The following is a 13678-nucleotide window of genomic DNA, read 5'->3' as shown; positions in this document are numbered from 1 at the left end:
GGCCTGTACGCAGGAACAGGCTTCCAGGAGTGGTGAGCAGCGGGCAGGGGTTCAGTCCTCTGTCCTGGGGAGATAGGGCTGCTTCTGAGTGAATGGGCACTTGAACTTGGGTCAGCGTTGGTCAGAAAAGGGACTTCCTTTGACCATCAAGGTCAGCTTGAATTTGGAGGCTCTCTGAGCAAATGTGGCCAATTCCAGCAGGTCCTTTGCTTCTCTTCCCCGGCTCTGCGTCCCTGATCAGTCATGGAGTCCTCTGGACTCTCTCTCCCCAGCTCGGTGGACAGCAGCCTCTCAGCCCAGGTCCTCCAGACTTGGCCAGGGCAGAAGGTGGCCCAGGTGAGCTGCCTTTCACCAGCACTCAGTCTGGCCCTGTCTCATACACATTGCTCAGGCATGGTCTCTCACTGGTGTTGTGTCTTACTGAGGAGAGTATGGACAGACCAGGGCTAACATCAGAATTTTGGATTCTGCTATCATGGGTTGTTTTTGGAAGCTCCTGTTAAGTAATGGGCATGTGCGTGTGTTCTGGTTAACTTTCTCAGAACATGAACCCAGGCCATTTGGGGGCCAGCCAAGCTGGGCGGTGGGCACAGAGCTGTGCTGGGACAGGTGAGTGGAGGCTGAGGCTGGACATCATTTCACACGCCCCAGAGATGCCTCCCCCCCGCCCCCCCGCCGGCTCCCTTCCTCCAGGCCTGCCTCCCCACCCCAGGGATGCCCAGCATGGGGCTGCCTCCCTTTGCAAACTGGGCGCTGACTGCTAGCCACCTCTGCTCTGCTTGCTTGCTTTTTCTCTTTATTTCCTACACATTCTTGCTTTTCCTAATTCCTCAAATACTGGTATTTTGGGACTTCTTAAAAAATTTCTCGGTGTTTGGGGATAGGTTCGGGGAGCTAGTTATAAATGAAACACATGATTAAAAGAACAGAATTTAGTCTGTGGACTTAGAAAGGAAGCCAGTTTCCAAGCATATCTTCCCTGACTTGGAATCCTGGGGGTTTCCTGATGTCAGGAGGGCAGTCGATGTAAAGTCGGCTCTTCATCCCTGCCAGTTAGCATTCTCCCCCAGGTGCTATGTGTTCTCTGTTGCACCTGAAACCTGGACTTTCGAGGATTTTTCCCTCCTGTTACTTTTGTTTTGTAGTTGTACCTTCAAAATTGTGTTTCTCTGTCTCTGACTACTGGAGGCTGCAGCTCGGCCTCAGCCTCAGCCTCAGGGCCCAGGGTGAGGCCCAGGCCAAGTCTCAGGGTTGTTTGTGTGCCCTAGGAAATCCACCCACCCTGCCCTGCCTGCAGCCTTGCCCCAAGGGGGGAGAGTCCCCTCTGGGAAGGACTCTGCAGAACTGGGCCTCTTTGTCTGCAGGGGGAGCTAGTGACAGCCTCCAAGGCCATCATTGAGAAAGAGTACCAGCCCCATGTCATTGTGAGCACCACGGGCCCCAACCCCTTCAACACGCTTACCGACAGAGAGCTGGAGGAGTACCGCCGGGAGGTGGAGCGGAAGCAGAAGGTCCCCGAAGGTGAGTGTGCACGGGTCCTGGACATGCTGGTCCACTCCATGTGCATGGTGCCCTAAGAGAGAGAGAAAGTGCTCTGCAAGCTCCTTTGTGCTCAGGTGTTGACGGGGGGTGATGAGGACTGTTGCTTGCATAGAAGATCAGCCTTGTGTTTGGGGTTAAGACCAGAATGTTATTCCTTATACATTACCTAGTTCTGGGGGATTAGAAGGGGAAACACTCTTGAGAACAGTCTGCTTAGGAGGGAGGTGCAGCCCGGCTCTTTGGGAGACTGTGCCCAAGAGCCGGGCTGCTGTCTTTCTGCACGAATCTAGAGGGTCTCCCTGGGCAGGGTGTGGTCGCAGGCCCATGTGCTAGCATGTTGACTCCTCTGGCCCCTGCCCAGACTGAGGGAGGAGTGTGGCCCCTGCTGGTGCAGCCTTTGTTTCTCTTGGAAATTAAAACACAATGAGACTATTTTGCAACAATGAGAATCCATGAGGAAGAGCCAGAATCTCATGGAGCAGATGGTTTCAAACTCTAGGTTTTGGAAAGTAGGCCCAAGAATTTGGAGGACTAACTCGAGAATCCAGCCTCTCCCGCCTCTGCCATGAAGGCTCCCTTTCCCTGAGCAGCCTTGGTTGGTTACCAGGAATGCCCTGGGCACAGACATCCTCATCCAGGAGGCTCATGTTGCGTCCTCAGGGCCGTAAGTTCCAACCCTGGTCTTTGTACTAAAGCCTCCTCTGCAGGGACCACACTCTTTCCCAGCTTGTCCTAGGAATCAGCCTGTGGGATGGAAGTCCCATGGTGTTTGTGATCCTGGGTCCATAGGGGATTGTCCAGGGAATTATGTATCACTCCTCAGATAACCTCTGATTTGTTCCGATTTAGGTTTTTTTGGTCTTGTAGACCAACTACCGTATTATATAGATGCTGTTGGAGTTGGGTTGCACACAGAAGGGTTGCTGAGTGGTTTTTAGTGTGTTGCAGCATCACTGCTGTCACATTCTAGTCGCTGTGTGCTGGGGTTAAGACTTCGTGTGCATCGAAGCGGAGTGAGCCCAGTCTGCCCCTGGCGCCGAGCTCTGCTTCTGATCGTCATGCTTGGACAATGCACGCAGCCCCATTGAGAGCTTTGTCCATGCTGCCTCCATCGGCCCTGCCCTGGGGTGGCGTGCGGGCCTGAGCTCCAGGTCCTGTGGGCGAACCCTATTCCAGAGTGCACATATGTGTCTGCCCTTTGGGCCCTTCTGATGTTTAGGAGATCTGGGTTATAGGAAAACGTTGTTTGAGTGAAGCCACAAGACACACGGGTTTCCTTGCATGTGAGGCTCCGTGAGGGGTGTTTCAGCCGTTGAGCGGATGGGGTGTCTGTGACCCTGCTCTGTGACCACTGAGCTGTCTTCCATGGGAGCACTGACCTGGGGGACACAGCCAGGAGACCCCTGCCCAGTGCTGTCCCTCGGCCCGGGGGGTGCCACACGGCAGCACTTCCCGCAGGAGGAAGGAAGCAAACCTTTCCTGGTTGAGGGAGCTCCTGGGAGATGGAAAGACTTTGTTCACAGGGATGTGGCTTCAGGAAAGTAGGTTGGCATCTCTAGAGATCAGAGGCCCTGCCGATGATAGCCGCTTGTTCAAAGTGTGAGACTTAGTGATGTCAAGCTGTTAATATAAAAAATTCAAATGAGAGAAAGAGATTTAAGGAATTAGGATAACACTGGTATATATTTTTCCCTAAATGAGAAGTGGACTCGGATTTTTCTGGATCCTGGATCCTTGTACCTGCAGTTTTCCCTCTGGTCCTCTTTAGCTTATTTTACTTCAGAAAGTTAAAGTATAATTGCCAGGTTTAAATTATTGGTAGGAAATGCTCTGGATAAAAAAAAAAGAAAACCAGTGCAGTGACATCCATTGAGGGTGCCTGGGCTCCTGGCTCAGCCATGGGGAGAGGCTCCTTACTGGAGCACAGGTGCAGACACACTGGGGGTCACCAGTCACCGTGTGTTACAATGTCAGCTCTGGCAGATTCTCTTTGGAATAAGTGGAAATCTGTTTTTTTATCCAGAGTTGGTTGAATCTTTGAGATTCAGATCCACACCCCAGTCACAATCAGTCTTCTTTGTCTCCTTGGATGGATGAAGACAGTGTGGCCGTGAGCCCTCCTAGTCTTTTGGATGCCCCCAAGAATGAGAATATTCCGCCTCGAGGCAGCTGGATGGACAGGGCAGGAGGGCCTGGCTGCCTTTGAGGAGGGCGAAGGCCCATGATGTCTGATGTTCTTTACTATGTGCTTCTCACTTTCCGTCCGTCTGCAGAGAATCTGGACGAGGCCAGAGAACAGAAAGAAAAGAGTCCTCCAGAAGCCCCTGCTGCCCCCCACACCCCCCCCAGCACCCCCGTCAAGCTTGAGGAAGGTGAGCTCTGAGATGGATGCGAGCGTGTGGCTGCCTGGCCACGGGAGGGTGCATGGCCTCCTGTGATCCGGCGTCTGCCGTGAGAGGCCGATTTCGTGTCCTGTCCAGTGAGGGAGAGTGCCCGGGTGTCAGTAGTTGAATGGACAGTGGTGAAGAAGCAAGTGTTTGCGTGGAAACCAGCATGACACATGGTTCTGAACTGGGCCCCGTCTCCCTTGCTCCTGCTGGTTTGGCTCTGTCCTGGGTCCCTTGAGGCAGCAGATTTGGTAGTGAGATGTCAGGATAAGGTGGGAAGCTAGACTTGGGGGATCGGAGCCCACCTTCGTTTATGATGTCCATTTTGCCCACTGCTTACGCATTTCTCAAGCCGTACTGTGTCCAGATCACCCCTCTAGAAATGTCTTCCATTGTGTCTGGGCTGCAGGACCGCGTGTGACCTGCCGTAGTAATCAGTCCGTGCAGTGTGCTGGCCTCCACTGGCCTCTCAGACCACCCACTGTGTGTCTGTGGTGTGTGGCCTGCGTGTCTGTCCCTCGGTCTTCCGTGTTGTGCTTCCCGTGCCTGTGGGGAGCGTGTGACTCGCCTTCCTCCCCACTGTTTGTCCACAAGAATGGCTTAGCCGTTCTCCTCCTGTAACCCAGTGGCTGTGACTGAATGCCTAGATTCTCTCCCTGTGCTTTTCTCTTCTGCGGCTGCGTTACAAGCAGGAGGCGGATGTGCTAAAGAATACCTCTTACCGTAGTAAGTACCGCTCGTGTCCGGCCTGCTGCTCAGCCCGCGCTCCCTGTGCTTTGCCTCACTCTCCTGCTGCTTTGTTGCTTAGTGAGTTCTGTTTTCTGTTTATTCAAAGTAAAAACAGAGCCCCCCCCTTTCATACCTAGTTCCCCCTCCCAGGCAGTGGCATCTTGGCAGAGGCCCGGTTGCCTGAGAGCTGGGTGGTGGCAGCCTGCCCCGGGGGCTCCTGGGGACTGAGGCGGTGCCACTCCAGGCCTGTGGCCTCAGGAGGTCCAGGGCGGTCACGTGGCCCTGCCGAGCCTGTGCTTGCCCGGTGTGATCAGACACACACGCAGACTAGGTTCAGGCAGGTGGGTGTGCCTCGTGCTGCATGGGGGTCGCTTTTATTGGGATCTGGGCTTAAGCCGAGAGCTTAAGCATAATTGGGGGTTGGGGCAGGAGAGCTCTGTCTGGTACTCTGTTTTTCATGTGGCATTTTGGTCACATGGTCAAGTTCCCCGAGGCACCCACAGGCCACCTCTGCATGCCAACTTCCTCCTGTCCCCCTAAGTGAGGGAGGACATTGAACTGTCCCAGGACAGCAGGTGGCTCAAGGGAAGGCTGGGGTGGCCCCAGCCTCCTAGAGCTGGAGCGCTAAAGTGTTTGTGGCCCAGAGCCTCCTGTAGCCGCTTCTCACCCACGCTCAGCGCCGGCTGGGTCCCCCTGGCCCGGCCTGCGGCTTGGTGTTTCCATACTAAGTTTAGTTTTGCCTCAGCAGCCAATCGCTTATAACTTTGTAGGATGTTATAAAAATCTACAAAACTGGTTTCCCCCCTGGTCAGAGTCTGTAGAGATCTGGTGATGGGAACTTCCCCGGAAACCCGCCCTCAGCCTGTAACTTCACTGCGAGTTACCTTTTGCCCTTTCGTGTTCCCTTGTACCCCAAGTTCCCATGTTGGAATGCTGAAGCTGGCCTGGTTTTTGTCCCTGTGCCTCACCTTACAGTTCCCCTCTGTTCTTTCATTCTTCAGCCTCCAGTGGCTTTATTTTGTTTGATGTTGACACAGTGCGCACGGGGTCTGGGAGTTAACCATGGTTAACCATGGAGTTTTCCATGGTTTTCTTCTTGGGGGAGACCAGGTTTGTGGACCCAAATTTAGGCCTAATTTCAGGACTACTAATACATGCCCTTAGGGTTCTAGAACAGACTCCTGTCCAAGTGTTAAACATAGAACAACATCCTAGTGCAGTGCTGCCGGCTTGTCCAGCTCTCTGACTGGGGCTTGAGGTCCCAGGACCATGTCTGGATGCCTTGGTCTGTCCGCACACTGTCCACGAGGAGGAGCTGAGAACGCCACCCACCCCTCCCCACTAAGGTTACATTTCCATTTTGTACTGTGAGCCTTGAAGTAGAGTAGACCTGATTTAGGGTTTCTTGTTGTCATGTCAGTAAAAGCCCCTAGAGCCCAGCCCCGTGGCCGTCTCGGTGCAGGGCACTGCCTCTCTCGGGGTGCCCCACCCAGGTCCCACAGCTGCCCTTCAGCCCTGTCTCTCACCCCCCCCCCCGCCAGACCTGCCGCAGGAGCCCACCTCTGGAGAGGACAGTGAAGCTGCCACCTTTAAGCCGACTCTCCCCGACCTGTCCCCTGATGAGCCTTCAGAAGCGCTCGGCTTCCCCACATTGGAGGAGGAGGAGGAGGAGGAGGGGCTCTGTGAAGCCCATGAGCCTCCCAGCCCCACCAGGTCCCCTGTGGTGGCCAGCCCCGAGCCAGTCTCCGCCCAGGCGGCAGAAGAAGCCACCTCCCCAGCTGCTGAGGAGGCGGCTGCCGTGGACCCTGGCAGCGACGGGTCTCCCGGCAAGTCCCCTTCCAAGAAAAAGAAGAAATTCCGCACCCCCTCCTTTCTGAAGAAGAGCAAGAAGAGGAGTGACTCCTGAAGGCCCGTCCTGCACACACCGATGCCACCAGACTGCCCCCATCGTGTCCTGTCTTGTCATGGAATGCAAAAAGCCCATCCCTCCACGTAGCTAGAGCTCTCCTCACAGTGTGACCGAATCCCCATGTAGACCGGTGCTAACCTCGTGTGCGTGTGCAGCGGGCCTCCTCCTGGGGGCGGGGGGGAGCCGTGTCTCTGCGGCCCCTTGACTTCTGTCCGCCCTGCCTGGGCCAGCACCCCACTTCATGCACTCCCCCAGGCCCGGACGTCCTTGTTCTGGCTGGACAGCTGGAGGCCCTGGCGGCTCTGGCCTTCCCTCCCTCTCCTGTGGTGCAGTCCCCATGCTGTGTGTCTCCTAGGCTTCCCTTCACCCCCACGTCTCAGGTGACTGGGTCAGACTTGGAGCTTCCTGCTGGCGTTTCTTGCTCCATGGGTCGTAGCTACAGAGCTTCAGCCCTGTAAAAGCACTCCTGAGCCCGCTAGTGGCTCCAGGCACCCTGACAGCCTTTGATTCTGGGACCCTACAGCAAAGGGGCCTGTGTACACCCCATGCGCCCTGTGCATGTCTGATGGCCCTGAGGCCAGAAATGGGGTTCAGTGGCCTCCACTTTCTTACTGGGGTCTCCAGATTCCAGTCCTAGAGAAGAGACATGAATAGCGAGAAGAGTCCTTTTTAGAATTTTCTTTCATCAGGTTTGCAATTCAGCCTCCATTTTTGACCATGACCATGAAGGGGCCGCTCTTGGCTTAGTTTCCCCCTTGGTCCTGCTGTGGAGTGCCATAAAGCGCTGCTCACTTCCTGCACGGGAGATTTGGGAACCGGGAAGGGAGGGCCTCTTAATTTAACCCAGTCTGAAGGATTCCCTCGTTTTGGTAAAAGGTGGCTTAAGGTAGAAGGGGATTCAGTGGTCCTTCCCCAGCTTCTCACAGTAGTCATTTGTGGAGCCGGGCCTGCCTCTTCTCATGGGACATCATAAATTTTCACTGAGATTCCTGAAAGATCTCGTGCAGCTGCTCAGCAGACACTAGTGGGGGCTCATTCTGGGGGCTCCCTGGCATAGGCCTGGCTAGGTGCCAGCTCATCACCTCCCTAGAAGTGGGCTGGGGTCTCCCTCTCCTGACCCCAAGCAGGACCTGAGGCTGGCTGCATGGTGCCACCCGCTGCTTCGAGCTTTCCAGAGACTTGCTTTCTCTGGGGTATGGTTTTGTTGCCTTGGTGGTGTCCAGGTTCCCCACCCTCACCTTGTCCCTCAGTTAACCATGGACTCTGGCCCTTCTTTTGTCCCACATATGCAATGACTTCCATTTTACTTTTGTAGTTTATTTTAACTCTTTGTATCACATGAAGTTTAGTCGTGTATATGGACACAGGCTTGGGAGGATGGGTCCTGCGTCCTTCACTGTAACATGTTTTACTCACAAATAAAACTCTTTAAGCAGTTTCCTTGTCTAAACTTGGGAAGCAATTTTGCATTTAATTGCTTTCCTTTGCTCCTTTAAGATAGGATTCGTGTCGAGTCCCAAAAAGAGAGCCTCAAGTGGTTTTTTTTTTTTTCAATATTTATTCAAGAGAGACAGTGTGCGTGCGTGAGAAAGAGGGGCAGAGGGAGAGAATCTCCAGCAGACCCTTCCAACCCCCCCCCCAGCCCGAGCGCAGAGCCCCACAAAAGGGGCAGATCCCATGACCCTGAGATCATGACCTGAGCTGAAATCAAGAGACGGAGCCCCCTAGCCCCGCCCCCCCCCAAGTGTTTAATTCTTGATCAAACACTGTTGCTTTGCACTGGGGAGGACCCTGCAGCCCCTGCAGCCACAGGCCAGGGCAGGACATGTGATGGGGAGAGCCCGGCACAGGGGCCCCTGCCTCCCTGCTCTGCCAGGGTTCAGGGTGCATCCCAATATCGCCCAGCGTGTGCTGAGCCCAGGCTTGGAGGGCCCTGTGTTCCACCTTCTGTCCTCAGCCTCATGCAGAATGGCAGCGGACTCAGGAAGAGCCTGGGACACTTCTCCATGGAGCTCTAAGAGCCTTCAGTTTAAGTTGCTGCTTCTGGTGCCTGGGGCTCTTGGGGGTGGGGATGGTGAGGCACTGTGGGTATCGGAGAGAGGCAGTGGATCTGAAACAGCTGCTTTATTTTGACATTCAGAGGCCTGGCTGACACTGTGCTGCTGAAAGAGAGGCCAAGAGAAAGCCTGGAAGGTTTTGGAGTCATGCTCCCAGCGGGACAGGCAGGGCCAGCAACACCTAGGGAGGAGCCAGGAGAGTGTTGGGCCCTCTGGGGCTGCAGGCCCTGGGCTGTCCTGGGTTGGGCCCAGGGGGAAGGAGGTCCCTGGCCCAGGCCTCCCCTGCCCCAGCGCAGGTCGGGGCTGGCTCAGCTACTCAGCCTTGAGAGCGTGGGCTGGAGGCCTCAGATTCCACAGGAGCAGGAAGGGGAGCAGGAAGAGGCCGGAACACACGGTGAAGCAGACCTGGGCCCCTGCCAGCCAGTATACTGTGGAGAGACAGCCTGAGTGGGAACGCGGGCCCACACTGGCCCTGCCGCTCCTTGGCCCCAGGATGGTAGCAGTGTGGCCCTGGCCCTGTGCGCTTACCTGAGGCAGCCACCATAGGTCCCACTGCCCTGGCCAGGGCGCCCAGGCTCCTTAGGGTACCCATGATTGTGCCTTTCTGCCCAGATGAGCCTGCGGGGGAGACGGGGAGGAGGCCATCAGGTGCCCACAGGCCTCCTCCTAGCTGGGGGTCTCTGGTGACGGAAAGGCTTCTCACCATAGTTGGCAACCACAGAGGACAGGCAGGGCACCACGACCGCGGCAGCTGACGGGAGACACCAGGAAGGTTGAGGTCAGCCAGGGAGACAACAGGGGGGCTGTGACCTAGAGCCCCAGCCCAGGGAAGGCCCACTCACCGAAGGAGTACAGCAGCAGCCCCAAGCCCAGCATGGGCAGCGTGAGCCCCCAGCCGATGAGGAGGAAGGCCGGCACGAGCAGCAAGATGGCCTGGCGGTGGGCACAGTGATCAGGACCCACCCCTGCTGTTTCCAGCAGGGCTTAGGCCACAGCAGTGCTCCCCACCCCAGGCTTCCTGGGGAGCCCCGTACCCGCTTCACAGCTGCAATCTCCCCACCAGGGCTGATCCTCCGTGCGTAGGCACCCTGCACGGCGGCCATGGTGAGGCCGATGAAGAAAAACATCTTTCCCTGCTGGAGGCTGGAGGCAAGGGAGCGGTGAGCACCCGGGCCCTGCAGCTGGCTGAGCACCCCTGCTTCGCTGGCCAAGCCAGGGAGCCAGGGTGACAACCGGTTCAACACGGTCCTCAGGGCCAGGGTGGGAGCAGACCTGCAGCTGGGGCGTCAGGCCAGGGAGATGGCAGGATGCTCCCAGGTCAGGTCCATCGGGGACCCAGCACCCCTACCTGCTGAACTGGAAGCGCTGGTGGGCAAGGAAGCTGAGCGTGTACTCCAGGCCGGAGAACAGGAAGAGGTAGAGGAAGTACACCAGGCCCAGGCGGCGGAGGCTCTCAAGTCCTGGCAAGCAGTGGGGAGGGGCTGACGATAGCTGGGGGCAGGTCTGGGCTGATGGAGGAAGGGACCTGTCCCACCCTCACTCAGTACAGGGGCGGAGGGTGAGGGTAGTTAGGTGGCTCCTTACTGTCTCCAGCTGGTGGGTCCTGGCCTTGGGCCACGGCCGAGAAACGGAGCAGGGCCAGGGGGCTGAGCAGATCTGCAGCAGCTCGGAACCCAGGGGTGATGGAGGGTGCCTGGGGTGGGGGCAGGACTGGAGGCCAGGCGGCTGGGGAGGGGCAGGACCTGAATCTGCCCTGGCCTCCAGTCCCCCTGATGGGCCTTAGGGGCAGCGGCACCAGAAGACAGCTCAGCCTCCCCTGGTCTCCCCGCACACCCAAACTGAGCCCCCAGCCCTGGGACCTCTCAGTAGTCTTTCTGGGTCCGCCCTTACCCGCTTCTCTGGGGGCAGAGTCTCTGGCAGAAAACAGAAAATGAACAGCAGGTTGGAGGCAGCGAAGAGCAGGGCCAGCCAGGGTACTGTCTCCGTGGGCAGGGAGGCACCCAGCATGGGGCCCAGGGTGAAGCCCAGTGAGAAGGCCACCCCGATGACTGCCTGAAGAGAAGGCCGCCTGAGCCAGGCACGAAGACCCCAGGAATCCCCAGCCGCTCATCCCCTGTCACCTGCACGCACCATGCCTCGGCTGCGGGCGGAAGGTGAGCCCAGGTCAGCTATGATGGCCGTGGAGAGGCTGACGTTCCCCTTGCTGATGCCCCCAATCACCCTGGAGGCCAGGAAGGCCGCGAAACTCCTCGAGGCAGCCCACACTGCGTATGAGGTGGCCAGACCTACCTGCCTCAGGGTGGAGCCCACAGGGCGGGTATGGTCACCTGAGGCCACGAGGGGCCCAGAGTTGGGCCGACAAACCTAGGTCACATCCTTGGGGCCCTGCCCCATTCTAGAACATCCAAGGGCCACTTGTGTTCCCAAGGTCCCCATAGGTGGCAGGAGCAGCTCTGGGAAAGCCTGGCTGGGCCATGGGACTACCACTCCCTCAAGCACCACACTCAGGGGGGCAGTGAGGGGCCAACCCCCTTTCTCCCTAGAGGCCTGCCGGGCAGGCGAGAAGAAGCTGCACATTCCCACGCCTCGGGTACCCCCGTACCAGGGACAGCAGCATCACCAGGCGCCTCCCCAGACAGTCCGAGATCGCCCCCGTGAGTGGAGCCAAGAGGAACTGCAGGAAGGAAAAGACCGAGCCAATGAGACCTGGAAGAGACAGAGGTTTTGTTCCCCAAGGGTCTGGTCCTGTGGGGTGAGCCTGCACTCCCACACCATGGGCCTCCAGCTGAGGTGCCCTGACCACCCGCAGACATTGCGCTTGGATACTGGCGGCCAGTAGCCAGAAGCAGGAAGGTGGGGACAAGGGCTGGGATGAATTGGAGGCTGGGCAGAGACACACATCCGGAGAGGGTTGCAGGGGCCCCAGCGCGGAGCTGGTGGGCCTACCTCCGAAGAGGACGCTGTTGTACCGCTTCTCTGCCGGCATCCTGATCGCAGCGGCAAACCAGTCCACACCCCGCTGCCACATGCCATAGAGGGGGTCCTGGGGGACACGGGACTGTGACGAGGGTGCGGGGCGCGGGCAGCTGTGGTGGGGGGAGTCGGGGCGCCTCTAAATATGGACGAGGAGGAGTCTTACGTGGGCGCGGCCGTGGCTCTCCAGCAGCCCTGGCAGCAGGGGCAGCAGCAGAGTGAAGGCCAGAAGGTCCAGCAGGAGGCCGAGGAACACCACGGTGATCACGCGCGTCTCCTGCGCCGTCTGCGGGCGGATGGGTGGGCGCGGGGTGCAGCTCCCTCCGGCTCCCCAGCCCATGATCCCGCCTGGCTGAGAGGGTGGCAGGTCTGCATGCGCCCGCCTCTGGGTACCCCAGCCCTACACGGGGGTAGACTGAGTCCCCCAGCTCCTGCCAGGCGCCCGGCCAGCCAACAGCCACCAAGAACCCTAAAGACAGCGCCTGACCGCCCCGCTCACGGGCGCCCTCCCCCGATCCCGGCAGGCGGGAAACTCAGGGTGAGGAGTTGCGCAGAGAAACCGCAGCCGCGGATGCCAACCGTCGCCAGGGGCCGGATGAGGGCATCGCGGCCCTGGGCACCATCCGACCCCACACAGCCACCCCCGTCCTCGAGCGGAGCGGGCGGGGAAACTGAGGCCCGGAAGGAGGGCGGCCCCGGGCCCCCGCCCGCCCGGACCCCAGACCTCGCCCGCACCCGGGACCCCACCCCACCCCGGCTTGTCTCCCGGGCGGGACAGCGGGGAGCGCACTGGACGCGGGAGCAGCCCCGCCCTGCACTTGCCGTGGCCGCGCGCTCGGGGCGGACGGACGAACACGGAGACACCGATAGATGGACGAATGCCGAATAGACCGCCGGGCCCGCTGTAGGGGGCGTGGCGCGCACTAACCACTCCCCCCGCCCCGGAAGTGGGAACGCCGGGCTGCTTCCTCTTCCGGCCGGCTCGCTCTGGTCGTGGGGCGGATGTGGCGGGGCAGCTGCGCCCTCGGGGCCGAGTGTTACGGGGCTGCTGTCTGGGTCCCTGACGTGCCGGCCTGGGGCTGCGACCGCACACACCTGTGTCCCCGGGCCCCGGACAGGGCGGTGGGGGCGAAAGACCCTCGAGAGCGGCAGCGGCCGGCCTGGCCCCGGCCCTGCCCGCAGGGTGACAGGAGCGTTGGGAGACGCGGCTGGGCCCCCACAGCCATGTGCGTGCAGCCCGGCGCCGTATTCCGAACCCGGTCCCCGTCGCAGTCCGTCTCGTAGAGGCCGGGAGTCCGCTCCCACCAAACCGGGCGCCCCTTCCCCGGAGGACGCGCCCGCTCCCGTCCATTCTCCCGCACGCCCCACACGCCTCAGAGCTTGGCCGCACGGCAGACTGAAAGTGTTCCTGAGTTGCTGTCCTGTGATCTCCGCGGGACTTTAGAGCGAGGTCTCCGCACCCGACTGGGTCTCGGGCAGAGTCCCGGATGGAAGGACTCGGTGAATTAAAGTCGCAGTAGCAACGGCTGGGGGACAGCACAGGCCGTGCAGGAATAGCAGGCCAGGCCTCCTCCCTGTGTGGGGTTACTGGACCTACACATGTGGAGCGGTGTCCCCAAGGGGGAACCGCTGGCCCTAGGGGAAGCCCACCGGGTGTCCCTGCAACTCATCCAGGAACCCGAGACTGCGCTAGGCAGGCGAGACCCACAGGCCCGCGGGGACACTCTGACCCCATGCTCTGCACCCTGAGTTCTAACACCCGTCAACTTGTCCAAGATCACACTCCCCATTCTCCCCAGGTCACCCTGTCGCTCAGGTTCCCACATCCATTCTGGCCACCCCTTAATCTCTCTGGTCACTGCTGTGGCCAGCGCATGGCCTCAGGCACCGGTGCCACCATTCAGGGCCGGTCAGTGGGCCTCAAGCCTGAGACGTTGGCCTCCGCCACCCACCAGCCTGGGGAGGGCCGGGCCTCCAGACACCTGCCTCACTGGATGTTACCCGGACAGACCTTCCGATTGTCCGGAGGCGCCTCTGCATGTGACGGGGCAGGACCTGGACGCAGGAGAAGACAGCCTTTA

General features: G+C 59.2%; 2 protein-coding genes across 13 annotated transcripts in view; one reads left to right on the top strand and one right to left on the bottom strand.

Annotated features, from left to right (window-relative positions):
* Positions 1–8005, top strand: part of ADD1 (adducin 1) — an 84721-nt gene extending 76716 nt beyond the window's left edge. For 4 of the 9 annotated variants that reach the window (XM_044267890.1, XM_044267893.1, XM_044267892.1 and 1 more), the window contains 3 exons: positions 1365–1521; positions 3816–3914; positions 6200–8005. In XM_044267890.1, coding sequence (XP_044123825.1) covers positions 1365–1521; positions 3816–3914; positions 6200–6564 — 621 coding nt within the window. In that variant the 3' untranslated portion in view covers positions 6565–8005. Of the gene's footprint in view, positions 1–1364; positions 1522–3815; positions 3915–4621; positions 4657–6199 lie in introns of those variants that run through there. The other 5 variants (XM_044267900.1, XM_044267898.1, XM_044267897.1 and 2 more) reach the window with 2 other exon arrangements.
* Positions 8006–8676: 671 nt separating this feature from the next.
* Positions 8677–12470, bottom strand: MFSD10 (major facilitator superfamily domain containing 10). Of its 4 annotated transcripts, none has more exons than XM_044267902.1 (13): positions 12420–12470; positions 11764–11945; positions 11571–11667; positions 11227–11330; positions 10755–10913; positions 10515–10676; positions 10209–10317; positions 9973–10084; positions 9659–9767; positions 9467–9557; positions 9328–9375; positions 9153–9242; positions 8677–9052 (listed from the first exon to the last, which is right to left on the bottom strand). In XM_044267902.1, the coding sequence occupies exons 2-13, from the start codon at positions 11935–11937 to the stop codon at positions 8937–8939; spliced, it is 1371 nt and encodes a 456-aa protein (XP_044123837.1). In that variant the 5' UTR covers positions 11938–11945; positions 12420–12470; the 3' UTR covers positions 8677–8936. The 4 variants fall into 4 exon arrangements, with proteins under 4 accessions (XP_044123837.1, XP_044123836.1, XP_044123838.1 ...); XM_044267901.1 differs by having other exon boundaries at positions 11764–11949; positions 12420–12469; XM_044267903.1 differs by lacking the exon at positions 10755–10913 and having other exon boundaries at positions 11764–11949; positions 12420–12469.
* Positions 12471–13678: the final 1208 nt, after the last annotated feature.

Source organism: Neovison vison, chromosome 11 (genome assembly GCF_020171115.1).
Source record: "Neovison vison isolate M4711 chromosome 11, ASM_NN_V1, whole genome shotgun sequence".
Taxonomy (NCBI): domain Eukaryota; kingdom Metazoa; phylum Chordata; class Mammalia; order Carnivora; family Mustelidae; genus Neogale; species Neogale vison.
Note: the sequence above shows the minus strand (reverse complement) of the source record. Positions and strands in the feature narration are given on the sequence as shown.

Excerpts from the sequence above, each read along its gene's own strand:
- MFSD10 (XM_044267902.1), bottom strand. The coding sequence starts at position 11,937 with ATGGGCTGGGGAGCCGGAGGGAGCTGCACCCCGCGCCCACCCATCCGC. Across the intron at positions 10,677-10,754 it reads CCGCCCGCAGCCGAGGCATG|GCAGTCATCGGGGTGGCCTT; the intron begins GTGCGTGCAGGT and ends CCTTCTCTTCAG. Across the intron at positions 10,318-10,514 it reads CTCTGCCCCCAGAGAAGCGG|GCACCCTCCATCACCCCTGG; the intron begins GTAAGGGCGGAC and ends CCCCCACCCCAG.